The sequence below is a fragment of the Petaurus breviceps genome, unplaced genomic scaffold, assembly GCF_028583685.1.
Source record: "Petaurus breviceps papuanus isolate PSGF00001 unplaced genomic scaffold, PetGlider_PUasm1.0 90823, whole genome shotgun sequence".
Classification (NCBI taxonomy): Eukaryota; Metazoa; Chordata; class Mammalia; order Diprotodontia; family Petauridae; genus Petaurus; species Petaurus breviceps.
Window position 1 is genome coordinate 15437675 of NW_027187352.1, and position 26942 is coordinate 15464616.

The 26942-nt window shown below is 40.9% G+C and overlaps 2 protein-coding genes across 3 annotated transcripts in view; one reads left to right on the top strand and one right to left on the bottom strand.

Moving 5' to 3' along the window:
* Positions 1 to 6100, bottom strand: part of PRCP (prolylcarboxypeptidase) — a 71471-nt gene extending 65371 nt beyond the window's left edge. Inside the window, exon 1 of the mRNA XM_069070951.1 lies at positions 5839 to 6100. Within this exon, the coding sequence (XP_068927052.1) occupies positions 5839 to 6045 (207 nt within the window). The 5' untranslated portion in view covers positions 6046 to 6100. The remainder of the gene's footprint in view (positions 1 to 5838) is intronic.
* A 3979-nt stretch (positions 6101 to 10079) lies between these two features.
* Positions 10080 to 26942, top strand: part of DDIAS (DNA damage induced apoptosis suppressor) — a 32671-nt gene continuing 15808 nt past the window's right edge. Inside the window, exon 1 of one of the 2 annotated variants that reach the window (XM_069070953.1) lies at positions 10080 to 11676. The gene's annotated coding sequence lies outside the window, so the exon portion shown is untranslated. The remainder of the gene's footprint in view (positions 11677 to 26942) is intronic. The other variant, XM_069070952.1, reaches the window with a different exon arrangement.

Genomic DNA, 26942 nt, shown 5'->3' on the forward strand with positions numbered 1-26942 from the left:
CAGTTTTCAGATAAGAAATATGAGTTGCCTGGGATATACAATTGTGAGAAAAACTCCTTGCATCAATCTTTGGAATCTGAGTTTCTGATTAATATAACCTAGGTCCTTGGTTAAGGGCATCTCAACAGCAGCGAAAAGTTACTGAGTTTCCCAGCCTTGAGGGGCTAGGTTTAAACAATGCAATACGGCTTTCTCCCAAGTCCCATAAGTAAATAAAATTTTCTCACATGATAGAATTTGGACTAGGCCCATAATTGAACAGAAAGGGAACAGAGCTAGCTCCAGAGCTAAGTCACAAGATGGAGCCAGTGTGGTTCACTCCATCCCCACAATTAACCAATTGCTATCCTAATCCCCTCAATTTCCTCAACCCAGAATGGCCTTGGCAGCCATCTCCTTCCATTTGGCAAGGGAGTCAAATGTGAGCTGACTAAAGCACTTTCTGGGCTCTTTTGGTCTCTTTGTTGTAGAGGAGACAATAATTTCCATTTAATTTCTGCATGAAATTATTATCATCAGTATTGGTACCATTTCTGTAATCCACTTTCTATGTTTGTGTTTCAATAGTTTATTCAAATAATTGAGCTAAATCTTCTTTATCATGCTCCACATCTTTTTCTCATTACATTCTTCTTGTTTTTTATAAATTCTGATCTTGGCTCTGATGAGTCAATGGCCTGACTGCACAGAAAGTCAAATCAGGGGAATCTCCCAAGTCAATAATAATGTCTTTTCCTATTAAAATATAATCCATTTCATTCTTTGTGATGTCATTTGGTGGTGGGCCTACCACTTTTTTCCTTTGAAGAAAGTGTTCACATAAAAATTAGTCATTGGTCTCTCTCACTTTCTTTTTCCTGAACCATAGTTTCCCATATACTTCTCTCCATCTTCACCCTTTCCCACTTTTGCCTGCATGAGATATTATTTTTTGTAAATACTTGTCAGTGATAAAGGAGATGCAAATACAAGCCAAAAAGGAAGGCCATAGGGGGCTCAGACACTAGATCTCTCACCTGCCACCTGCACTGGCCCTTGGCCCCACAGACCAACCAGATCCAAAGACCCATCTTGACTTAAGAAAATCAAGTTAACATCCTAACTAGGGTCTGAGGCACAGTTCCCATTTACTGGAAAGTGTATGGCAATCTATAGTTTCATAAACTGTAATACTTCCTAATGGGTCTTCCTACCTCCAATCTCTCCAATTCATTCTTCAGACAGCTGTCAAGTTGAAATTATTAAAACACAGGTTATTATTATGTCATTCCTCTGCTCAAGGAACTTCAGTAGTTCCCTATCACCCTGAAGTTAAATTACAAAACCACATCTATTAGCATTTAAAACCATTCACAATCTTGCTTCAACCTATCTTTCTAAACTGAGTACACAGTTTACTTACTGTGATCTCACACATATATTATTTCTCCTCACATATTCTACATTCCTGCCAAACTGACCAACTTGCTGTTTCCCATACATAACATTCAAACTCCAACTCCAAGCCTTTGCACAAGCTGACCCCTCCCCCCCCCAAAAAAATATGTTCTTCCTCTCTCCTCTAGCACAGGGCCTTGCAAACAGTGGCCCCTTAATGTTTATTGAAATGAATCTGTAAAACAAGGTAGAATTACACTGGATGATTGATAGAGCCATTGCAACTAATTACTATGATTATCTGACCCAATAAATGTATGATGCTTAAATATTTATTTCAATATTCACATAACATTATACAAATGATCTACAGTTAAAGTATTTGCTATTCAAATTTAGTTTTGTTTTAGGTTATTTCCAACAAATGAGAACAACCTCAAGATTTTGAGGGAATGAAAAATACGCTGGTACAAAATGAACAAAGAAAGAAAAGGAAAATAATCCTGCTCAGTGACAATTATGCACAGTGGCAATTAAGTAGATTTAGCCTTCAGTTTCATTTGGTTTGGGGCTTCCTTTTGTATGAACTAAAGCAAATTGTAACCTCAGAGTCTAAACATTTTTTTTTAATTTTTTAAGAAATTTTGGACTTTAGAAGTCATCCAGGAAAAAAAAAAAACACTTTCATTTGGTTCTTTAAGGACTCTGAGGAACAGGGAAGTTGTGATTTATCCAAGGTCATACTATTAGTTCATGGCAAGCCTACAATTTAAACCTACAGTTCTTGACGGTACAATGCCATGCTCACTAAACCATAAGTATATAGTGTATCAAGTTAAGGATTCTCAAGCTCAATGGAGTTTTTAATCACTTGGTAATTAAAACATACTTGAGTCAAATGTTTGAGTTTACCTATTTTTTTTCTCCTTTCATGAGCTGAAAGTACTACATATTTAAGTAATGAGGACATGTAAATAATAGGTAAATAATCTTTTTTAAAATGTGACAATTCACTTTAGTTATTGATGCATTTTGAAATAATATATAGAGATCACCTATATAAAAAATGTAAAATTGTCAATATTAATACCATCATGATGCACTTTTTTTTATGCTTCTTCCTAGAAGGCACAATGGTTTAAAGAAAAAAATTAATGATACAAATAATATCTGTTTGAAAATCTGCACACTGAATAACAACAAACTGGAAATCTGTAGTTCAGAAATTAACAACTACTAATACTGTAACAAATATAAGAAATGTATGGATTATTTTCTCCAAAAAACAACCACTGGTGAAAATCAAAGTGATCTGGCAGGTGAGGAAGAATAGTTTACAACAATTTTAATTTGTTATTGACTAATTTAATTAGTTATTGTTTTGTGTTCTAAAAGATTTGGTATCTTGATAATATAAACCTATGAGCAAAATACAAACTGACTAAGGAATTTATCTGATATATGTCTTGGCTATTTTACCCACTGGCCATTTATAACTAGTGTAAGAGAGGTTAATACAAGAGTTGCTTTGGGCAACTCTAAATTACAGAAGTTACTAATCTGTGCCATCGTAGGGACTTTTTTGGACAGTTAACCACATGTATGAAATCACAAGCCTGGTCAAAAAATAAAAAAGCAAGAACTTCACAATTCTTTCACTTGCTTTGTACTTCCCCTTTTCTGGTCACTTTTTTATACTGTAGTTCAAAAATCTCCTTTTCTTGTTTGAGCGGTTTCTCTTCATCGTAATCATTCTCTGAACACTTAAATCACATTAACTTATCAAACAATAGACCTGAAAGGGACTTTAGACATTATCTGGGCCAGGCTGCTGCTCAATTTAAAGATGAGAAAGTTAAGGGCCTAGAGAAGAAATGTTACTTGCCTAAATTCACAGAGTGAATTAGTGAAAGAATCTAGTTTCCCTACTTTCTCTATTATTTCCTCAAAAACATACCTCCAACTGAAATCACATATTGTTAGAACTGTGTGCCACCTCAAAAATCATCTAGTTCAAATCCAACAATTTACAGATGAAAGCCAGGAGAAGGGAAATAATTTAATCAAAGTCACAAATTAGTGGTAAGTCTGGAACTGAAACTCAGATCTCTTAATTCTTAGTTCTTTTCAATATGCCACAATTCAAAAAAAAAAAAAACCCTATTCTTATTCTAGACTAGGGATTCAGTCCCTTCAACTCTAGACTGTAGAACAGTAGACCAAAATCAGGTGAGCAATGAAGCAGGAAATAGCAAACCACTCCAGCATCTTTGCTAAGAAAACCTCAAATGGGGTCACTAAGAGTTGGACATGACTGAACAACAACCATGAAGCTTTGCCTTTTTTTATCCCTATCATTCCACTAAGAGAGAAATCTTATCATGTTTCTATACAATACCTTTAAACCCAAAACCTGACAAGAAATGCCTCAACCTGAGCTAAGCTAAACATAAAATGCATTCAAGTCTATCTTAAAACTCAAAGTTTAAATTTCATAGGAAAAATCTGTATTCTCATACCCACAAACAAGCATAACAAACCCCATATTGGATTTCTTTAGCTATTTGGTTTAAATAGAAAGAATTTGGAATGGAGCTAGGAGATGGAAGAAGAGAGCGTTCTTGGACTAAGGAAAGGGTGGTGAACCCCTTGAGCTATAGGTAGAAAAAATGAGTTAGACTAGAACAGGGACATGTCAAGTATCCCAAGGCACAAGCCTTCTACAAAACTGGTTAGGTCAGAACCAAACTAAAATGAAATTGGGAAATGTTTAACAAAACAAATTAAAATACATTATTGCATTTGGATTTGTAATGGATAATGTTAATTTGTGGTTTTCTAAGTCAACATGCCACCTGTAGAGATCCATTTCTAACTTGAGTTTGATAACACTGGCAGGGTAGAAAAGAGGGAAATTAGAGGGATTTCTTTAACAGAAGAGGTTTCAAATTTGGTGGGGAAGATGGAGTTCGAGGGATCTCTCAGATTGAGGAAAGAGTTTCAGACTTACATCTGTCTGAAAATGCTAGTGTGGGGAGAAAAATTAAGCTGGGAGAGTTTGGGGCATTTTTAGCTACTAAAAAGAAAAGGAGAGGGGGATAAGGAAATAAAAGGCCCCCAAGGATATGGAGAACAGCTAAGTGGTATAGTGGATGGAGGGCCAGGCCTGAAGTCAGGAAGACTCCTCAATTCAAATCTGGCTTCAGATTCTTGTGACCCTGTGCAAGTCACTTAACTCTGCCTCAGTTCCTCATCTGTAAAATGAGCAGCAGAAGGAAATGGCAAACCATGCTATTATCTCTGCCAAGAAAACCCCAAGTGAACCAACAAAGAATTGGACATAACTGAAACAACTGGAGGACAACAAACAGGATAAGGAAATTTCAGACCCCTGGTTAAGGAGATGAATTCTGGGAGATGGAGATGCACTGTTGTAGGTTAATGGGGGGGGGGGGGGGAGGGAAGGGGGGGGGAGGGGGAAAAAAAGGGGGGGGGGGGGGGGGGGGGGGGGGAGAGAAATGAGGGAGAGAAAGGAAAGAAATCTGGCAGGATGACGCTGGGGGTCACTTGGGCTAAGGAAGGGGTCTCTAATTTGATGGAGAGGATGGTGTTACAAGTATTTCTTGTATAAAGAAAGGAATTTCAGACATATTCTGCCTGGAAATGTTAGGTAGAGTCATTTTAAGCATGTAAACAGGAAAGGAACTGTGCATATATTGGAAGAAAAAGGATCCTCACTAAGAAGAGGAGTTAAGCTAGAAAAGGGAGGTTCAAGTGTTATAAGTCAATTAAAAGAGGGGAAAAAAAGGAAATTCAGAAGGATGAGAAAGATCTCTTTGAGACTACTAAAACTCCGGGGAGTGCGGGGGGGGGGGGGAGAATGAACTCAGAGGGCTCTCTTCGACTAAGGAAGGAGTTTCAGACCTCACATCTGCCAGAAAATGCTATGGAAGAAGACATAAGTAAGGCTGAGGAGTTTCGGGCATTTAAAGCTGGTATAAAAGGATAGAAAATGGGGGACGGAGAAATAATGGAAGAAAAAGAGACTATGACCAAGGAAGAAATTTCAAACCCCCGGAACTAGGGGTTGGGAGATAAGCTAGGAGACTGTTAGAGGGACAGATGTAAGTGTTAAAAGCTGGTCGGAAGAAAAAAAGGAAAGGAAATCTAGAAGGTTGCAGGGAGAGGGGTCGCTTGGACTGAAGAAGAGGTTCCAAACCCCTGGAGCTGCAGAACTGCGCCAGTGTTCTGGGCTGGCTTCGGGAAGCAGTGTGGCAGCTCTCCTTTTTGAAGCACTTAAAAGCTGAAGGAAACTTTTCCCGATGGAGAGCAGGTTTGGGGTAGCCTCTGACACGGTAGGGATACAGATCGAGGGAGCTTTCAAGATCTGGGGTCAAGGCGGGGGTCGCAGGAGGAGGCGTCTTCCCGTGAGGACAACTCTCCCTCCCCATCAGCACTCACCTGCTGGACCAGGTAGTGGGTCTTGTAGCTGAGCCCAGTCACCAGGGCGGGAGCGGGGGCGCGGCTGGGCAAGCTGGACAGCCGGAGGGTCTGGGCGGCCCGAGGCAGGTGCGGGGCAGCTGCCGCGGGGCTCGGCAGGATTCTGCCCAACGCAAAAAGGAGCAAAGCTGAGGCTGCAGCAGCTGAAAACGAGGCCGGGCTGCCCATGGCTCCCGACGTGGCTAGAGGCGCCGGGAGCCTAAGCGGGGAATACAGAACTGCACTTCCTGCTGCTCCGCCCACGACCGGCCAGGAACCAATCCTTGCCCAGGGTAGGAGTAGCCCCGCCCACCAGGCACCAAGAGCCGGCTTAGTCCCAACCACCAGACTCCCAATGAGGATGGAGCCCCGCCTACGGAGCCCCCAAATAAGAGAGTAGCCCTGCCCACTAGGCACCTAGCTTAGCCTTATCTACCAGACTCCCAAGTAGGGAAAAGACTTATTTACTGGGAAAGAGGAATTAGCCCAGTCTTCCACCGCCTTCAACTGAGAGTGAAGGTCTACCCATTCCTCTACCTCCCCCCCACACCATCCTTCCCCTCCTGTCACCTGCCCATACATACCTGTTTCCTATGTCACCCCCAAGCCCCACCCTTATTTACAATAAGGCTAGTGGAGGTGATGAAATTCCAGCTGTTATTTAAAATCCTAAAAGATTTTGCTGTTAAATTTCTGCACTCATTATGCCAGCAAATTTGGAAAACTCAACAGTGGCCATCGGATTGGAGAAGATCAATTTATGTCCTAATTCTAAAGAATGGAAATGCCGAAGAAGGTACAAATTACTGAATTGTGCTCATTTCACACATCAGGAAGGTCAAGTTTACAAATCTGCAAGCTAGGCTTCAGCAATATATGAACTGTGAATTACCAGAAGAATAGGCCAGTTTCCAAAGAGTTCAAAATTGAAATCTCTTCCAAAGAGACCAAATTGCCAATATTCAATGGATTATGAAGAAAACAAGGGAGTTTCAGAAAAACATATACTTGTGCTTCATTGACCACACTAAAGCCTTTACTATGTGGATCACAACAAAATGTGGCAAGTCCTCAAAAAGATGGGAGTATCAGATCATCTTATGTGTCTCCTAAAGAACCTGTATGTGGGCAAGAAGCAACAGTTAGAACAGAACATGGAGCAACTAATTGGTTTAAGATTGGAAAAGCAGTATGAGGCTTATATATTCTAGTTACCTTATTTAATTTATATGCAGAGCACATCATGTAAAATGCCAGACTAGACAAATCAAAAGACAGAATTAAGGTTGCTGGGAGAAATATCAACAATCTTAGATATACAGATGATACCACTCTGATGGCAAAAACTAAACAGGAATTAAGAAACCTCTTTGATAAGAGTGAAAGAGGAAAGTGTAAAAGCTGGCTTAAAGCTTAACCTCAAAAAAACAAAACAAAAACTTAAGATTTTGGCAACTAGTCCCATCATTTCCTAGCAAATAGAGGGGAAGAAATGGAAGCAGGATCAGATTTTATATTCTTGGGCTCAAAGATCATTGTAAACAACTAACTACCTCAGCCAAGAAATCAAAAGATACTTGGCTCCTTGGAAGGAAAGCTATGGCAAATGTGGACAGCATACTAAAAAACAGAGACATCACCTCAATGATAAAGGTCTGTAGAGTCAAAGCTATGGTTTTCCCAGTGGCAATATATGGCTGTGAGAGTTGCAATATAAGGAAAGCTGGGCACCACAGAACTGACACTTTCAAATTGTGGTGCTAGAAAAGGCTTTTGAGAGTCCTTTAACAACAAGGAGTTCAAATTAGTCAATACTTAAAGAAATTAATTCAGGCTATTCACTGGGAAGGTCAGATACTGAAGCTGAAGCTTAAACACTTTGGCCATATAATGAGAAGCTGGAACTCATTGGAAAAGAGTCTGATGTTGGGAAAGATTGACAGCAAAAGGAAAAGGAAACAGCAGAAGATGAGATGGATGGGGTCATGGAAGCAATGACCATGAACTTGGACAGATTTCAAGAGATATTGAAGTATAAAAGGCCCTGGCTTGCTATGGTCCATGGGGTTACAAAGAGTTGGATATGACTAAATAAAAATAACAACAGCAACTTATTCTCAATTGTCATTCCATGTACATTTCCTTATTGCCATCCAATCCCACACCTCCATGTCACTTCCCAAACTTTACCTCTATTTCAAATCACCTCCATATGCTAGTCTACTGTCATCCTATATCCTATTTTTATTCACCCAATCTTTATGTGAATCCCTGTCCCATATCTTCTCTCTTGTCCTCTTGGTCTCATCACTTTCTGTCACTCCAAAGCCTGTTCTTTACTATTATTCCCAAACCCCACCCTTCCTATTACTCACTTTTTTATGCTTGTACTGTATTGTATTTCACCGTATTTATACTGTATATCCTTATAGCCTTGTCTCCCAAATTAGAATGTAAGTTCTTTTTAAGTGGAAATTGTTTCCTTCTTTGTACTTGCACCCCCAGTGCCTAGCATAGTACCTGGCTTACAGAATGTGATTAATAAATACTTGTTGAATGATTGACTTCTTCACATCACCCCCTTCACATCCTTGTCTTTAATGTCATCCAAAACTCCACCCTTCCAGGTCAACCTATATCCTGTTCTTTACTGTCATCTCTCCCTGCTTTCCCAAAGATTAATTTCTGCCTTGGTATTATGTTCCTCCCTTCAAAATCTCTCAACTTTTTAATTAACCAGTTCAACTTTACTCCACCCTGGACCCTTAAATCTCTTGTCCAATTGCCCTACCATGGCTACTCCAGTTATAAACTCCAAGCCTGGATTACTCCCACCATCCACTTCCCCAAATATCACAAAAACTAACTGACTAACTAGGTCTACTATAAATTTGTTAGCCAAACTGGGTCCTCACGTGCCTAGATCTCCCCCTTAAACAAAAAATAACCTTCACTTGACCATCAAGCTATATTGTATTTTAAAGGCACTGTTTTAGCCATGTCACTTTAGTGCTCAAAAAGCTTTAGTGACTCTCCACTTGTCTTTAGGACAGGAGTTCTTAACTTTTTTTTTGCTTCATGGACCCCTTTGGCAGTATAGTGGAGCTTATGGACCCCTACTTAAAATGTTTTTAAATAACTTAAAGAAATGCTAAATTTCAGTTACTGAAAATAAAGGCATAACTTCTTCCCCATTCAAGTTCACGAAATCAAGGGATACCTCTTGTTTCAGAACTCTTTCTTTAGGATAACATACAAACTACTACTTGGCATGTAAAACCCTTCAATCTGGCTCCACCCTTTTTCCAGACTGATTACTCTTTATGCTTCAGCCAAACTGACCAATTTGTTCTTCCTAACACACAGCATTCCATTCCCGCCTCCATACCTTTGCACAAGTTGCCCTGAATGCCAGGAATGCTGTCCCATCACACCTCAGCTTCACTGAACCCCTGGCTACCTTAAAGGTTCATCCCCAAAGTGCTACCTCCTTCAAGAGGATTTTCTTTTCTTTTTAATTTATTTACTATTAGTTTATAGCATTCAGTTCCATAAGTTTTTGAGTTCTAAATTTTCTCCCCTCCTGCCCCTCCCCCTCCACTCGTGGCAGTATGCAATCCTATATAGGTTCTACATATACCTTCACATTAAACATTAGTCAAGTTGTAAAGAATTATAACCAATGGAATGAATAACAAGAAAGAAGAAACAAAACCAAAAAAAAGAGAGAAAGTAGTTTGCTTCAATCTGCATTCAGCTTCCTTAATTCTTTCTCTGGATGTGGATAGCCTTTTCCATCATGAGTCCTTTGGAGCTGCCTTATAATAACCCTTGCATTGTTGAGGGGAGCCCAATCTATCAAAATCAGTTATCACACATGTCTGTAATTGTGTGCAATGTTCTCCTCATTCTGCAGCCCCTCACTCAGCATCAGTTTATTTAAGAGGATTTTCTTGATCCCTAACTTGTTAGTTACTCTCCTTCAAATAATATGCTTCTTTTGTATATAACTGGTATTTACTTATCTGTTAATATGTGTCACCACAGAATATAAGCACCTCAAGAGCAGTCATTTTTTTTTTTCATTTTCATATTTGTTACTCCATCTCCTAGCACAGAAGCTAAGGTTTTGTGTTAGGTGCCAGTCACAAATTTATTGATTGATCCTATTAGTCTCTGAACCTGTTTTTAACTTAGATCATCTCTATACCCCACTCCTCTATTTAGCCTCAAACTGCCCTTTTGCCCACTTCACTCCTAAGTCCCCCCCTCTTCCTATGATGCCATTGTAGTTCACTCTTCCCTGACACTATCCACTTCTCTTTTTTCTTTCATCTCCCTACACCTGCTACAAGGTATAGCTCAGTGGCATATGCTGAACCTGGAGTGAAGAAGAGGGAGGGGGGTGAGAGGTCCCAAATCCTACATCAGATACTCATTAAATGTGTGATCCCGTGCAAGTCATTCAGCCCGTTTCCTCATCTGTAAAATTAGGATAATAGCATCTACTTCACAAGGTTGTTTCAAAGATCAAACGATGTACCAGATGTAAAATACTTTATAACCCAGCTGTTAGTATGTGTAGCATCAGGTAACTGTAAATAGCATTTTTCAAACCTTAAAGACATATAAATGATATCATTATTATTACAAGTCATAATTAGCGGTGTAAATGAAATCAAAGGAGAGGCATCAACATTTACTTCGTTGCTGCACCCTAAGAGACTTTTGCGCTGACTTGGAGCTGAAACCTTCCACGTTTGTTCCATCAGAATGTGAGCGCTTCGAGGGCAGGGCTGCAGTTCATATTTGTAGCCCCAGAACTGGGCAGAGTGTTTTGCCCTTAAGTCTCCACTCTTTCTTTCCCTCTTTTCCCATTTCTCTTAATGCTGCCTCCTCAGCAACCTACCTCATTTTCCTAAGCACTCTGGTTCATAACCCCACGCCTCTTCTTTCCATTTTCTTGGTCTCCAAGGTACCCCCTTTCCCCTCTCATTCCTGTTCTCTTTTCCCTTAAATCTTCCCTTCCATGGAATCCCTCTGCAATCCCCACAGAAGTCTCAATCACTGTCCAGAAGGTCCCCCTAAAGTTCCACTGCAAGCCCTCTGCAACAAAGCCGGCATCTCCAGAACTACTGAGATGGGTTCTACCACGGCTTCCCTGGGGGAGGGGGGGTTGGGGGGAGAGAAGATTCCATTCTGGCACCCCTCCCGAGGGGGCAGAAATAGTTCGTTCTCCAAATCTGCTCACGAGGCTCCGTCGCTAATCCTTTCTGCTGCCCCTTGCTGTGATTGGTTCCGTGGCGGAGGAGCTTTTTCTTCACTTCCGGTGAAGCGGCCGGCGGGAGATTCTATTGGTAAGAACTGAGGAAGTAAAGTAACCGAAGTCGAAGTGAGTGAATTTGTTTGGGCTCGGCGGCCTACTGCCCCGGCTTTTGCCCCTCGTCCCTTAGGCCTCGTCCATACTTGGCCGTCTTGGCTGGAAGGGCCGGAGGGACTGAAGTCCCCGGGACAGCTGGTTTCCCCCCCAGTCTTCAGTTTTAGGAACCAATGGCCTCCTGGGCGTCTGTCTGCCTCGGTTTCCCCCTCCGTAAAATGTGGCAGCTGGAAGAGACCTCCGGGGCCGTGTAGCTCCATCCCCTCGTACTACAGTTGGGGAAACAGACCCGCAGAGATTGAGCGCCGAGGTCGTTCTGCCAGTTAGTTCAGTGCTGGGATTTGTCCCCCGAGTACAGCACTGTTGGCACTCTCCGGGGAAGGCGGTGAGAGCTGCTCTCGACCATAAAACACCCTTCAGCCGAGCACGCCGTGGGGCCCTGGGTAAGTTCTTTTGTCATGTAAAAGTGGGGTAACGTTCGTACTGGCTACCCACCTCACATCGTAGTCCGAGGGCATTCATAGCCTTTTTGTGTCATAGACCCCTTGGGTAGTCTGCTGAGACTAATGGGCCTCTTCTCAGAATGGTGTATTTTAAATGCATAAAATAAAGCCCACTGGACCGCTAAGGAAATCAGTTATGTTGAATTAGTTATCAGCATATTAAGACAACCACAACAACAAAAAGAGTTCCCGGACCCCGGGTTGAGAAAACATGCTCTATACCTCAAAAGAAGAGATCACTCCCAACCCAACCTCTTGCAGAGGTGGAAGGGCCACAGGTTGTAGATACAGCACATATTTTCAGACTTTTTCTACGCATAGACTGATTTTTCTCTCTTTTTTTTCTTCAAAAATAAACCATTTGTCATATAAGGTGGCTTTCTGCAAGCAGGAGGAAAAAAGATACTGGGGAAAACTATGGTGATGTGAAAAATAAAAGACATCAAAAAGTTATTCAAAAAGAACCCATGCCTGAAACATTTATAGAAATGTGGGCCACGATTATTATAATAGTTTTGAATGCAATTCAACCAAAATGCCAATTGCCTACTTAGTTCCAGGCAGTGGGTTAGATTAGCGGGCACTGAATCAGGACCTCCCATGTGCTTGACACTGACTGTGGGATATTGAACAAGTTGCTTTCTTCTTTGTTTTAGGTTTTTCATTTGCTAAATGGAAGGGTTCGGCTAGATTGTTTCTAAGGTCTTTCACAACACCAATATAAGAAAAGCCCTGCTGTCACTTTGGGGAAGGGAAGAAAAGACTAAATTGGACTTTTGACAGAAAGTAGGGATTTCAACAGTAGGAGGTGATTGTGGAATGGAACCTGACGAGAACTGGGATAGAAAGTAATTTAGTGTGACTAGAGCTCTAAATATGTGGGTATGGAATTATAAGGCTGAAGACAAAGGATGGACCTTTGTAGCAGATCTTGAATAACAGCATTAGTTTATATTTTATTTTGTAGGGAACATAGAGTCACTAAAAGTTTGTGAAATAAAGAGTTAGGGCAGTGCAGTTTGGAAATATTTTTGGTCCAGAATTGTAGTTTTGTGGTTTAGGGAGCTCATTATGAGAATTTGCAGTACAACTTGAGTCTTATTAGAGCCCCCAGAAGGTATGTACAGCTTGAACCCAGAACTTCTTGCCACTGAGGCTGCCTCCTTTTGGGAAGATTATTCAGTATAAAGGATAGATTAGATATTGGGATAAACTGGAGGCAGATATACTCATTAAGAGACTTTCCCAATGATTTAGGCAAGAAAAGATGACTTTAAATGGTTGCAGAGGAAGCAAAAAGAACATGAAAAGGGGAGATATAGCAGAGACAGAATTGACAGGACCTGGCAAGTGACTGGACATAGCTCACTTTTATACTAATTGGTTGAGAGTTCAGATACACCTCTGCTACCAGCCATCAGTGTGACATTAGAAAACTCATTTAAACTTTTAGGCCTCAGTTTTCTTATTTGTAAAATTAGGGAGTTGCACTCTGTCAGAGATTCTTAACCTTTTTTTGTGTCATGGATACCTTTGGGAGTCTGCTGAAACCTGTACACCTGTTCTTAGAATATTTAAATGCATAGAATACATTTAAGTATAAAAATTTTATTGAAATGGAGATGTAATTTTTTCCCGTTCAAATTCATGGACCTCCTGAAATCTATCCACAGACCCCTTGGGGGGGGTCTGAGGCTCCTTCCAGGTGTATGGAGTGTTCAGGAGGACTAGCACCTCTGGTACAAGGGCTTGCCAAGCCCTTTTCAGGGCTGCTCATCCACCTTTGGTGAGCGCCTGATTCTCCTAGGTCTTACCTGTGGCCTCTCATCTTATGGCTCCAAGAAAGCAGTAGCATGCACAGTAGCCACACCCCAGTAAACTATATTGGCAGATGGACTAAGCCAGACTGAGGCTAAATGACAGGCTTCAAACCCATTGGTGAGTTAGGGGAGTGTCTACCCCAAGCATGTGAGGACTTCCTCTGGTGGAACGGATGAATGAGAACAATTTGTTCCAACAGCCATGAAGGTGGCTGAAGCAGGTGCTGTGTAGTTCTTAGAGCTTGGTTAGACATTGAAGATGCTGAGGTCATCCACTGCATCCTGCGCCATCAGTCATCTTGACTTTTGTCCTACCACTGGACTTCAGTGACTCAGAAAGAGAGAGTAAGGCTGATGACTTTGTACAATTCTGCTTCACTTAGATTCGTTTCATACTAGTAAAAATTTCACCTATGATGTCATTGATCCTCTACAGAAATGAACGACAAACAACAGTCCTGAAAGGATAACATTTCATATGTACATAATATTAAAGCATATTCACATCCATTAGCTCAGGATACTACTGTGTCCTGGTTCTCCTCCTACTGACTGCTCCTTCTCTGTCTTCTTTGCTGAATCCTCTTTCAGATCATGCTATCTAATCATAGGTGTCTCTCAGGGTTCTATCCTAGGCCTCTTCTCTTCTCCCTCTATACTACTTCACTTGGTGATCTCATCAGTTCCCCTGACTATAATTAGCATCTCTATACTGATGATTCTCAAATCTACCTATCCTGCCCCATTCTCTGCTGACCTCTAATCTTGCATCTTCAACTGCCTTTCTGACATCTTGAACTGGATGTCCGATAAAAATCTTAAATTCAATATGTGTAAAATTGAATTCAGTATCTTTCCCCCTAATCCCTCGCTCCCTCCCTCCTACTTTTCCCTATTACTATAGAGGGCAGCATCATCTTCCCAATCCCTTAGGCTCACAACCTAGGAATCATAAAGGATTCCTCATTCTCACCCCATTGTTGTCTCCACCCCCTACCCCTGCCCCATCCAGTCTGATGCCAAGGGCTGTCTATTTCATCTTTGCAACATCTGTAGAAAATGCCCTATTCTCTGCTCTGTGGCTCCCACTTCTCTTGTGCAGGCCCTCATTTTCTCACACCTAAACAGCAGGCGCAGCCTCCTGGAGGGTCTACCTGCCCAAAGGTCTATCCCTACTCCAGTCTGTTCTCCATTCAGTCACTAAAGTGATTTTTCCTAAAGCAGAGGTCCGATCTTGTCACCTCACTACTCAATAAACTCCAGTGGCTTCCTTTTACCTCCAGGAACAAATATAAAATACTCTATTTGGTATTCAAAGTCCTTCATAACCTAACCTCCACTTGAGGTGTTTGTCCTTCATGCTCAGAGAAGACCAAAGTAACATCACTATGTTAGGGTCCAGGTACAGTGTGTCCTACTGTGACTGGTCAGACCAGTACGAGTTTGGAAGGCTCTACCCAGGTTGGGCACAAATAGTCCGAAGGAGTACTTGGAGAGGAAATGTCTCTAAATTTGTGCATCTCAAATTTCTTTTGAGCTACTGAAATTCTGCTTTGCTCATAGAGCATAGCATCTTACTTGTTGAGACCGGGCCATGCTGGGTGGTCCTATAACAGTGTCTCATGTCTAATAATCAGTACCAAAGTTCTTCAGAGAAACATTGAGAGTGTCCTTGTATCACCTCCATGTGATGGCTTGCTGTGTGTGAGTTCTCTGTAAAATAGTCTTTTAGGCAAACATATATTTGGCATTTAAGCAATGTGGCCAACCCATCAGAGTTGCACTCTCTGCAGTAGAGTTTGAATGCTTGGCAGTTCAGCTCAAGAAAGGACATCAGGCTCCAGTACCTTGTCTTGCTGGGTGATCTTCAGAATCATCCTAATACAATTCAAATGGAAGCAATTCAGTTTCCTGTCATGTTGCTGGTATGCTATTCAGGTTTTATAGGCATGCAACATGAAATCAGCACAGTGGCTCTGTAGACCTTCAGTTTGGTAGTCAGTCTAATACCTCTTCCCTCCTACACTTTCCTCCAGAGTCTCCTGAACACTGAACTAGCTCTGGCAATTATCTATGTAGACATCCCTGAAAAGTATACTACCAAAGTATCCACAGCATTCAAAATTAATTTATTTGTTGTAAGCACTGATTCCACATATAGATGGTGTAGTGCTGGCTGGTGGAGAATTTCTGTTTTCTTGGTGTTAATTGTCAAGCCAAAATTAGTACAAGTAGCAGAGAATCGATCCATACTCTTGCTGCATCTCAGTTTCAGAGGCAGAATTGAATGCACAATCATCTGTGAACAAAAAGTTGTGCACCAATTCTCCCTCCACTTTTAGTTTTGGCTTGTGGCATTTTCTTTTTTCTTTTTTTTTTTCCTTTTGGAGGGCAATTGGGGTTAAGTAACTTGCCCAAGGTTACACGGCTAATTGTGTGTGTGTGTGTGTGTGTGTGTGTGTGTGTGTGTGTGTGTGTGTTAAGTGTCTGAGGTCAGAACCCAACTTGCTTGGGTCCTCCTGACTCTGGGCTGGTGCACTCACTGCACCACCTAGCCGCCCCCCAAGCTTGAAGCATTTTCAAGTTAAATAATTTATTCATCCTCATTAAAGGTGTCATTGTAGGAAGAGACATGATGTGAGAGTGAGATTTGGTATACAGCACTACATTAACTATCTGGGCCAGAACATATACAAACATCAAGATTGGTTTGATGAAAATGATGGGGAAATTCAGAAGCTGCTAAGTGACTGTAATGGAAATGCAAATTTAAAGATCTTCCCTGCCCCTAGGCTAAAGTGCACCTGGAGACTGGGGTGGGATGCTTGTTTTTCAGTTGATACTTTTTGATTGGCCAGTGGGTCCAAAAGGTTGTTACATTCTCTGAGCCAAGAGAAGGCTGTATAAGCCCTGATGTGTAGCTTTGTTTTGGGACTCACTTTGAGAAGTGTTCTGTGATTTGATCTGAATTCTGGGAAGCCGTTGTTGAGAGTCCCCCGGCTTTGAAAAACCCAGAATGTTGAAACCCAGATGTTGACTGGGTATGGATGTAATGGTTGGACAGTTTAGAAATCTGTCTACTTGATGTTTCTGTCTTGATAATTATGCCTGTATACTTTGAGGTTCAGGGTGCTGACCTTTTCTCCTGAACAAGGTAAACGATATATGTCTGACTGATTAAAGTAAGCTTGTTAACCCATTTTGAGTTGCTTTCCTTTAACAAAGCAGATCCAAGAACCTGTGTGAGCAGGCACCTTGGGGACACTGGGGTGCTTGCTGCTACAGTGACACTGACTTCCTGGTTGTTTTACAAACAAGAAATCCATCTCTCAGCTCCAAGCATTCTCTGTGGTTGTCTCCCATTCCTGAAATACTCTCCCTCCTCCATTATGATTACTGACTTTCTTGGCTTCCTTTAAGTCCCAACTAAAATCCAATCTTCTACACAGGAAACCTTTTCCAACCCCTCTTAATTGCAGTTCCTTCCCTCCTTTAATTATCTCCTATTTATCCTGTATATGGCTTACTTTGTATATATTTGTATGCATATTTTCTTCCCCATTAAAATGTAAGGTCCTTGAGGGCAAGGACCATCTTTGCCCCTTTTTGAATCCCCAGCACCTAGCACAGTGCCTCACACATTTGTTGTTGTTCAGTCATTTTCAGTCACATGCAACTCTTTTTGACCCCATTTTGGGTTTTCTTGGCAAAGATACTGGAGTGGTTTGCCATTTCCTTCTTCAGCTCATTCTACAAGGTGAGTACACTAAGAGGAACAGGATTAAATGACTTGCCCAGGGTCACAGCTATTAAGTGTCTGAGGCCAGATTTGAACTGGAGAAATGAGTCTTCCTAAATCCAGGGCCAGAAGTCTTATCTACTTCACCAACTAGCTGCCTCTTCCTGGCACATAATGTCTTAATACATTATTGGTTGATTGATTTGAGCCTCTCTACAATGTGAAATTGGTATAACAAGGATTATTTTCCCAGTTTTACAGACTGGGAAACCAAGGCTAAGGGAGATGGATTGACTTACCCAAGGTCATATTGCTACTAATATTGTAACAATGATCAATGGTAGATCAATTGTAAAAGATTTATCTACTCTGATGAAGACCATGATCCAAGACACTTGCAAAGGATCCATGATGAAAACATGCTACCTCTAGAAAGAGAACTGATTAACTCCGGGTACAGTTTAAAATATACTTTTTTAACTTTTGCTTCTTTTTTGGAGGGAGAAGGCAGGGTAATGGGGGTTAAGTGACTTGCCCAAGGTCATGCAGCTAGTTTTGTGTTAAGTGTCTGAGGTCAGACTTGAACTCAGGTCCTCCTGACTCCAGGCCCTTTGATCTATTCACTGCACCACCTAGCTACCCCGAAGTATATTTTTTTTAACTTAATTTAATTTTTTTGGAGTGGTGTGTGTGTGTGTGTTTTCTTTTACAATATGGCTAATATGAAAATATGTTTTTCATAACTTCACATGGATAACCAATGTCATATTGCTTGTTTTCTCAAGTGGGGCAGGCAGGGAGAGAATTTGGAACTTGTAGTTTTTAAAAATGAATTTTTACCAAAAATATTTTTATGTAATTGGGAAATATTTAACAAAATGAATAATTTCTTTTAAAGATCGTATTGACAGGGGTGGGGAAGTCCAGGAACCCTAATAACCAGAGTCCCTGGGTGGGCAGTCTGGAAAGAATTCACAGGCTCAAGCATTCTTTGAGTCATGGTGGTAAACGTTTATTGTTACGCTTTACAGTGGGCAAGAGTTCTTAGGGAACCTGCAACCTTCAAGGGGTACATTCGAAGTTTTTATATGATATTTCACAGTAAAACATATGCCAGTTATGCTGATTAGGTGAGGCAGGGCAGGATTAGGGAGGAGTTAAGGAGTGGTCAGTTCTTAAAGGATCATATACTTTTAATATCTACTGTACAGGTGCTTTGCCCAGAATTCACTGGGAAATAGCCCAAGGGGGGCTGCATGGAGTTGTATTTTTAGTCTTGAAATGTCTCTTAAGTCAGCTAGAGGTCAGGGCTAACTAGGAAAACTCAGGCGGTCCCCATCAGTGGTTTGTTAGACAAGATAGATATTGGGAATAAACTTATGTTCCAAGCTAACACGGTATACAGATGTGTATAATGAGCTAGGGAGTATACATATGACTGAGTCTAGGATATATATGATAGATAGGTACCCATACACAACTCCTTCAGCCAGTACATAGTTGGGTCAGACTACAAAATTCTGTAAGTGCAGCTGACCACTCTAACAGGAAGAGAGATAAGTATTTTGTTAGGGCATACAGAACTTGAGCTAGAGAGAAACTGCCTGAGACGGTGTTTTAAGGCTAGGGAGAAATGTGATTTTACAAACTGGTGTTCAAGCAGAGGCACCTAAGCACCCCATCAATATTACTACTAAGTAGGGAGTTGCCTAATTGTAAGCTCAGTTCTCCTGCCACCCTGCCACACTACCTTGATAGTGTGTTGCACATATTAATATGCTGCCTGGTAATATACTTCCATCTTTCTTATCTGTGTTCATTCTTCATCATTTGTATTTTAAAGCCCTCCAAGGCATAAGCCTTTTTCCCCCTTTGGTGTCTTCCCCCATCCTTGTTGGCAAAGCCCACATAAAACTCGTTGATATTTGAATATTTTTTGTAGAGTATGTGAAGTCTTTACTTATTTCATTTGAACCTCACAACATTCCTGTGAGGTAGGTACCACAGATATTTTACCCATTTTGCTGAGAAAACTGAGGCCCAGACTTAACCTGTGGTTTACAAAGTTAATGAATCCTGGGGATGGGGGTGGAGGGAATTCAAACCCACATCTTCCTAACTTGAAGGAATTAATATCACATTTAATATAGCGTCCACCTTCTACCTGCTATGCCTTATTGCCTTGACACTAGGAGACAGTACGTAGGCAGAGCTTAGTGCATAGGATCATAGGATTTAGAGCTGGAGGAGACTTTGGAGATTATATTGATTTACTAGTGGTGTTATTTACTGTGTTGCTCGTTGGTGATGCCTCCCAAGGTCAGTTAAGAAGGACTTTCTGTTGGGTCAGCAACTCTATTATGACTACTTTTTGCAAAAACTGGAATTAGTTGGCAATGCATGTCCTTGGAGCTTCTCTCTAAACATGATTAAAAACCACTTCAGATTTGTTTAATGTAAGAGCTATCCTCAGCACAAGTTTACATCTATTAACATGTGAAATAGAGAATATGATTCAATGGAGACTCACAGGTTTCACAGCAGGAGCAGTCCGTGGGAACTAAAGAAAATGGTCTCTGCAATCCATGAGCACCAGGATCATAGACTTTTAGACCTAGAGGAGATTAGTGCACATATTGTGCAAACAAATACATATGGACAGTGATCTGGACCCAGAACTAAATAGGAGAGTGGGCTAGATTGCATTTCAGGAATTACATAGCACTTTGGATAATCATAAACTGTTCTCTTGAACAAAAGCCCATCTTTTCAACATAGTCTTCCATCAGTGCTTCTATACAATTTTAAAACATAGAAGAAGCATCACTTTCTCTGAAAAAGTAAAATTACTGGTGACCCACAGGGCAATGGAATGGGTATAATAGGCTACTTTGTTTAAATATAGACAATAATGCTGTAAAATACATCATTACAGACATATATGGTTGGAGACTAAATGTAGTCTGACTAAGGCAGAAGGCATTGGAACCAGGCTTCTCTTCAACCAGTAAGTCTATCTCTGTGGAAGATTTATGCAAAGATATGAACTACACCAGATAGGAAGGTATTGGTAGCTTGCAGTTCTCCCAGGTGAAGGAAATGCCCACATCTATGACATCATGGCTGTGTTGACTATTTAAGGACACAAAGATAAACGTCTAGTTCTTTCTTGGAACAGATGAGGAAACTGAGGTTCAGAGACATAAAATTGATTTGAGGGTTACACAGATAATTAAGTAGCAGAGTCACAACTAGAATTCAGGTTTCCTGAATGCCAGAACTTTTTCTGTTATATCATCCAGTTGTACAGTATACAGAAAAGAAATTTCCAGTCTGTACCAATGGGTGTTAGCCTTTGATCACTGTCTTGCATTTTTATTAATAGTTTATAAAAAGTATACTAAATTTCTCTCTCAAACTTTAGAATAAGTTTCTTGAAGGAACAAGATATGTATTATATTTATGTATCCACTTTCCAGTTAGGTACCCCATCAGTATTTTTTTCCCTTAGTGGGTATGCTGGTGGGGAAAGGAGATGGAATTTCCCAATGGTACCTTCAGAGCTGTAGCTATAGGTATCCTAGTAGGGGTTAAATTAATTAAAACTGGACTGAGGGGGCTGACTTCAGACTTAAAATCAGAAGGTTGGATACTAGGAATGGGGGAGGTGGTATTAGGCTATAATGGTGAAGGGGTGTTTGGCTGTGTGGAGACAAACCATGATTGGAGGATTGATTATAGGGACTGGAATTCTGCCTGTCTCCTTGAACTGTGGTTAATCACACGCCTTTAATCTCATATTTCTAGCCCCAGAAATTCTGCTTTAAAAAAGAACAGCATTTCAGGCAACAACTCAAGGACTAGATAATGGAGTCTGGGTTTGACTGTGGGAAGAACACAGGATTTGAAGTCAGAGGACTTGGGTTTGAATCCTGGCTTTGCTAATTAATCCCTATGTGACTTCCAACAATGGAGGTAGCGGGGGATATTGGAAAGAACACAAGCTGGAGTTTGATCTGGGTTCAGATTCAGCCTTTGCTTACTACCCGTATGACTTTGAGCAAGTTCTAGCTTCCCTGAGCCTCAATTTCCTCATCTGTAAAATAAAAAAGGTGAAATTAGATGACCTCTGAGGTTTCTTCCAGCTCTGCAGCTCTGATTCCATTCTCCTTGACTTAGTTTGCTGAAGGTGAACTTGAACATTCTAAGAATCATTTATATCTGAGGACTTAGAGAAGCAACATGGAGTACTGCATAGTGCAAGAGACGTGGGACCTCCATTAAAATCTCCCTTCAAATGCTAACTAGCCATGTGATTCTGGGCCATGGGCACTTCACCTTTAGTTTCCTTATCCAAAATGAGGAGGGTTTATTGATGTTCCTACCACCTCTTATGTCCCATGACTTATTTTGTCCACTAGAGGGCAGCCAAGTCTCTCCATAGCCTGTTTTCAACAATTTGAGCTCCTGTCTCTCTAAGTTGTTTACCAGTTCTCAAGCATTGCAGAGATCAGGAGGGCTCTTCCGTTGCTTAGCACTGTCACTGAGATCTAATAGTTGGGTATTCTCATTTTGATATTGCTTAGCCTTTTGTGTATTTTCCTTTTTACCCCTAAGTTGATTATAAGCACCAAGGACAGGGGTGTTTGCATAACATAGGTGGTCAGATAAACTTTTGTTGATAAAAAAGAAAAAACAAACTAGGAGGGACAGACCCTCCAGAGTTACTGTTCTCAAGAGAAACTTGTGAGAAAGAATCTGTGAGCTTCAGAGTGAACTGAATTTAAGGTTTTGTATAAGAAGGAAGGAAGAAAGAAAAAAAAAATTATCCAGTAAACCCCAAATGAAGTGGGAAGCTTCTGGCCATCAAAATTTACCTTCCTTTGGACCGGAGGACAGGGAGAAGAGGATGAGCTGAGTTACTCAACTAGCTTGGTCTACTTACAGGTTGTGTTTGTCCTTCGTTTTTGAAGAGGACCAAGGCATTAGGGAAGTGATATGACTTGCAATTGACTTTGATTTGAATGAAGGAGGGGCTGTGCAATGTCACCAGCCTCATGTTCTCCTCTGAGCCATCTGGGTCCAGTGTCAAGATGTTCATCAGGATGACTGGAGATGAACCAGGATGCAATGGGAGACCTCTGAAGCTCTTAGAGTGAACCACCATAGCCCAAGCTGCATTTAATGACTGTGTTTTGGGCTGTCCTGGCTTAGAGTTGAAAGTCAATGGTAACAGTTTCTCTTTGGAACCACAACCCTGAGGGTCTTCCCCTCCCAGCATGATTTTTTTTCTTTTTTTCTAATTAAAGGAGCCATCCCTTGACTCACTTCTTAAAGAGGCCTGACTATTCATTGAATGGGAGTTACCTCATGTGAAAAGGCCTTAGCCTAAAAGGGTCAGGGTCTCCCATTGCATCACTCAGTCAAATCAAAGTCAACTGCAAGTCATGTCATCATTTCCCTGATGCCATGGACCTCTTTGAAAACAAAGGACAAACACAACAACCTGTTGATAAAAATACACCTATTGTGATTTGTAGATGAAAAACTTGTAAGTCTCCTTTGTGACTGAAATCCAAATAGAACTGTGGCATTATTGCTTCACAGAGTTTTAGGGTAGTCCAATGTAAACATTAGTAGTCGTAATAGCTGTTAAAATACATCATCAAAAACTGTTTCTGCATTGCTTACCATGTGCCAGATACTGTGCTAAGCGCTTTACAATTATAATCTCACTTGATCCTCACAACAATCCTGAGAGGTAAGGAGCTGTTATCCTGATTTTGCAGATGAGGAAACTGAAGCAGACAGATTAAGTGATTTGCCCAGTATCACATAGAGAGTAAGTGTATGGAGTCAGATTTGAACTTGGGTCTTCCTGACTCCAGTCAGGCCCAGTGTTCTATCTAGGACACCACCTAGCTATCCGTACACATATTTTAAAAACGTCTTACTATTTAATTATTGGCCAAGGATTTTATATATTCTGTTATCACTCTGTCCACTGTTTGTACTACAGTATAAGGAGATTTATGATGATATTAAATCAGAGTCCCTGCCCACATATAGAGAAAATATAAGCCATAGGAAAGCTGCCAATGAAAATTAAATCGAAATAAGCTGTTCATCTGCATGTATAAGATGAAGAGAACAGTTTGCTAAAGTTTTTTTTTTTTTCCTATGACAAAGTTTATTGAATAGGAGAAAAGTTTCTGAAAAGTGGTCAGGGTATTTGCAAAGGAAGTAGGGAAGGTATAGGGAGGGATTGAGGAAGGACTACAAAGAGGAATAATAGGAAGTGGAGTTTCCTAAATGAATGTTTCTTAAAAGGATACATTCTAAAGAGTATGGAGAATACAGAAACAAGACTGGTTAAATTCTTTTAACTTATATCAGTAAGCATTTATTAAGCACCTCCCATGAAGGCTAGGTGCTTATGGTACTAAGACAAAAACAAAGCATTCCCTACCTTCTAGGACCTTACATTCTCCTGGGGGCAAGACACCTTCTACTCAGACTGAGTATGGACACAATCATTTGGGTAGAAGTACTAGATGTGAAATCAGAGAAACTAAGTTCAAATACTTCCTCTGCTTATGTCTGTTTTGTATTAGATGAGTCCTTTCATCTCTCTAGGCCTCAGATTTCTAATCTGTAAAATGAAGTGGTTTTACGAGACATCCAGCTTTAAACCTTTATGGAGAGAAGGGAAGGAGAGCAGTCCCAGCTGATTGCCAAAAGTTCTGTCAATTCTGCCTCTCCCTTCTGCCTTGAAACTGCTACCCTTGTGGTGCAGGACCTCCTCCCTGCTGCAGTAGCAGTAGCCTTCCAGTTGATCTCCCTAACTCATCTCTCCCCAGCATATCCTCCACTTGGTTGTCAAATTGATCTTCTTGAAGTGAAGGTCTGCTGCCCCCCCCCCCCAAAAAAAAAATCAATAAACTCCAGTGACTCCCAGTCACCTCCAAAATCAAATATAAAATTTTGTCATTCAAAGCCCTCCCTAATCTGATCCTCTCCTACTTTTCCAGTCTTCTTATACTTTAAATGTAAATGTACTTCTTATACCTTACTGTTATTTTTATCTTTCTCACTCTTTGATCAGTTGATGCTAGCCTCCTTGTTATTTCTCCATCTACCAGTTCTGGGCATTTTCACTGACTGTCTCCCATGCCTGGGTTTCCCTCCCTTCTCATCCTCACCTCCTGGCTTCCCTGGCTTCCTACAAGTCCCAACTAAGATTCCACCTTCTACAAGAAGCCTTTCTGGATCCCTCTTATTGCTAATGTTTTCCCTCTGTTGATTATCTCATACTGATGCTGTAAACATCTTGTTTGCACATAGTTGTTTGCATGTTGTCTTCCCCGTTAGGTTGAGAGTTCCTTAAGAACAGGAAGTGTTTTTCGCTTTTCTTCCTATCCGCAGCACTTAGCATAATGCCTGATACATAGTAGATCCTTCTACTTAATAAATAGGTATTGACTGACTAACTGGATAAGCTGTTGAAGGAATTAGCACTTGATTTGAGTCTTAAAGGGATCTAGAGGTTCCAAGAAGGGGAAATGAGAGAAAGCATTACATTACAGTGGGAAAAGCGCTAGATTTGCAACCAGAGGGTTCAAATCCTGCCTCTACTCCTAGCTATCTGTGTGACCTTGAACATACCACTTAGATTCAGCCTTGCATTATTCCCACCATCCACTCTCCACTGTGGGCTAGCTGCCTAGAGGTAGCTAGGTGACAGAGCTTTAAGATGATTCCACTCACCATTGGTATATGGAATGTGTGCATGCTTATGAGCAACAAGAAATCCTGTAATAAAAGAAATGTGAAATGTACAAATTTAGAGACGTCTCCACTCCAAATGTTCCTCTGGACTATTTGTGCCTGACCTGTGGTAGAGCCTTCTGAGCTCATATTGGTCTGATCACTAAAGTCAGACACACTGTACCTTGATCCCAACATAGTGATGTCATTTTGATCCTCTTTGAGCCAGAAGGACAACTAACCAGATAGAATGAAGGAACTGCTTCAGGAAACCAGAATTCAAATCTAGCCTCAGATATTTACTAGTTGAGTTATCCTGGGCAAGTCACTTAACTTCTGTGTGCCTCAATTTCCTTTGCTTTAAAATAGAGATAACAATGGCACCTACCTCCCAGGGTTATTTATGAATATCATATTAGATAATATTTGCAAAGTGCTTAGCTTGGCACATAGTAGGTGCTTAATAAATGCTTATTCCTTTCCCCCGTCCACTGCCTTTGCTCCTATTCATATCCTACTGAATGAAGCTGAAGAAAATCACAAAACTGCTGAATCTACTTCATATTTATGTTTTCTAATCTCAACTGGGCTTTTATACCTCCCTAATCCATTCACGATCCCATTCACCACAGCAGCTTTTCCAGAACTTTTTATCTTTTCGCAGACCTATCATAACTCCCCCTTCTTTCATCCTCTCAGTTGAAAACCTTGCCTCATATTTCACTGAAAAAAAGTGAGACCATTTGAAGAAAAGTCTCTCTTCTTCCTTCTTCATCTCACATCACTCAGATGCCTTCTGCTACTATCTCCTTCCCTTCTATCTCACATGAAGAAATGACCCTTCTTCCCAAGGAGAACCATTCTGCATGCACAAATTCCTTCTAACTCTGCATACCCTCATTCTTAACTTTCTTCTCCAGCACATTTCCCCCTTATTCCTTCTCTCTCACTAATCTTTTCCTATCTACTATGTGCTTTCCTACTCCTACAAACAGGACCATGTCTTAACTCATCCTCAAAAAACCATCACTTGCTCCTTCCATTCTTGGTAACTACTGTCCAGTATTTCCTCCCTTTTGTGGCTGAACTTGAGAAGGCCATCTGCAATTAGTTTCTCTACTTCCTTTCCTCTCACTCTCTTAACTCTCCTGCAGTCTGACTTCCACCATCATCATTCAGCTGAAACTGCTTTCTCCAAAATTACTTTTAAATGCCAAATCTAATGGATTTTTCTCAGTCCTCATCCTTCTTGACCTTTCTGTAACCTTTGATACTATTGATCACCTTCTTCTCCTTGATACACTCTTCTCTCTTGGTTTTCTGCTGCCCTCCTTTGGTGCTCCTACCTTCTTGACCACTTTTCCTCAGTCTCCTTCACTGAATTTTTATCCTGATCACATCTGCTAATCCAAGGCTCTGTCTGCCCTGGGCCCTCTTACCCATCTATACTATTTCACTTAGTGATCTCATCAATTCCCATGGATTCAGTGATCATTTCTGTGGTGATGATTCTCAAATCTACTTACCTACCCCTAATTTCTCTGCTGACCTCCAATCTTCGATCTCCAGCTACATACTGAACATTGCAAACTGCCCCATAGCATCTGAAACTCAACATGTCCAAAACTGAATGCGATTTCTTTTCCCCCAAACATTCTCCTCTAAGTTCCTCATTGTAGCAGCAAGCTAGTATACCCAGGGTGGCTGCCAACACAGGTTCTTAGATCTGCTTTTCTAAAGGAAAGCAACTCAAAATGGGTTAACAGTCTTGCATTAATCAATCAAACAAACAGGTAGTTCAGGGGAAAAAGTCAACACCCCAAACTTCAGAGTATACAGACAGGTTACAAGCAGAAGTTACAAGACAGAGAAACAAACAG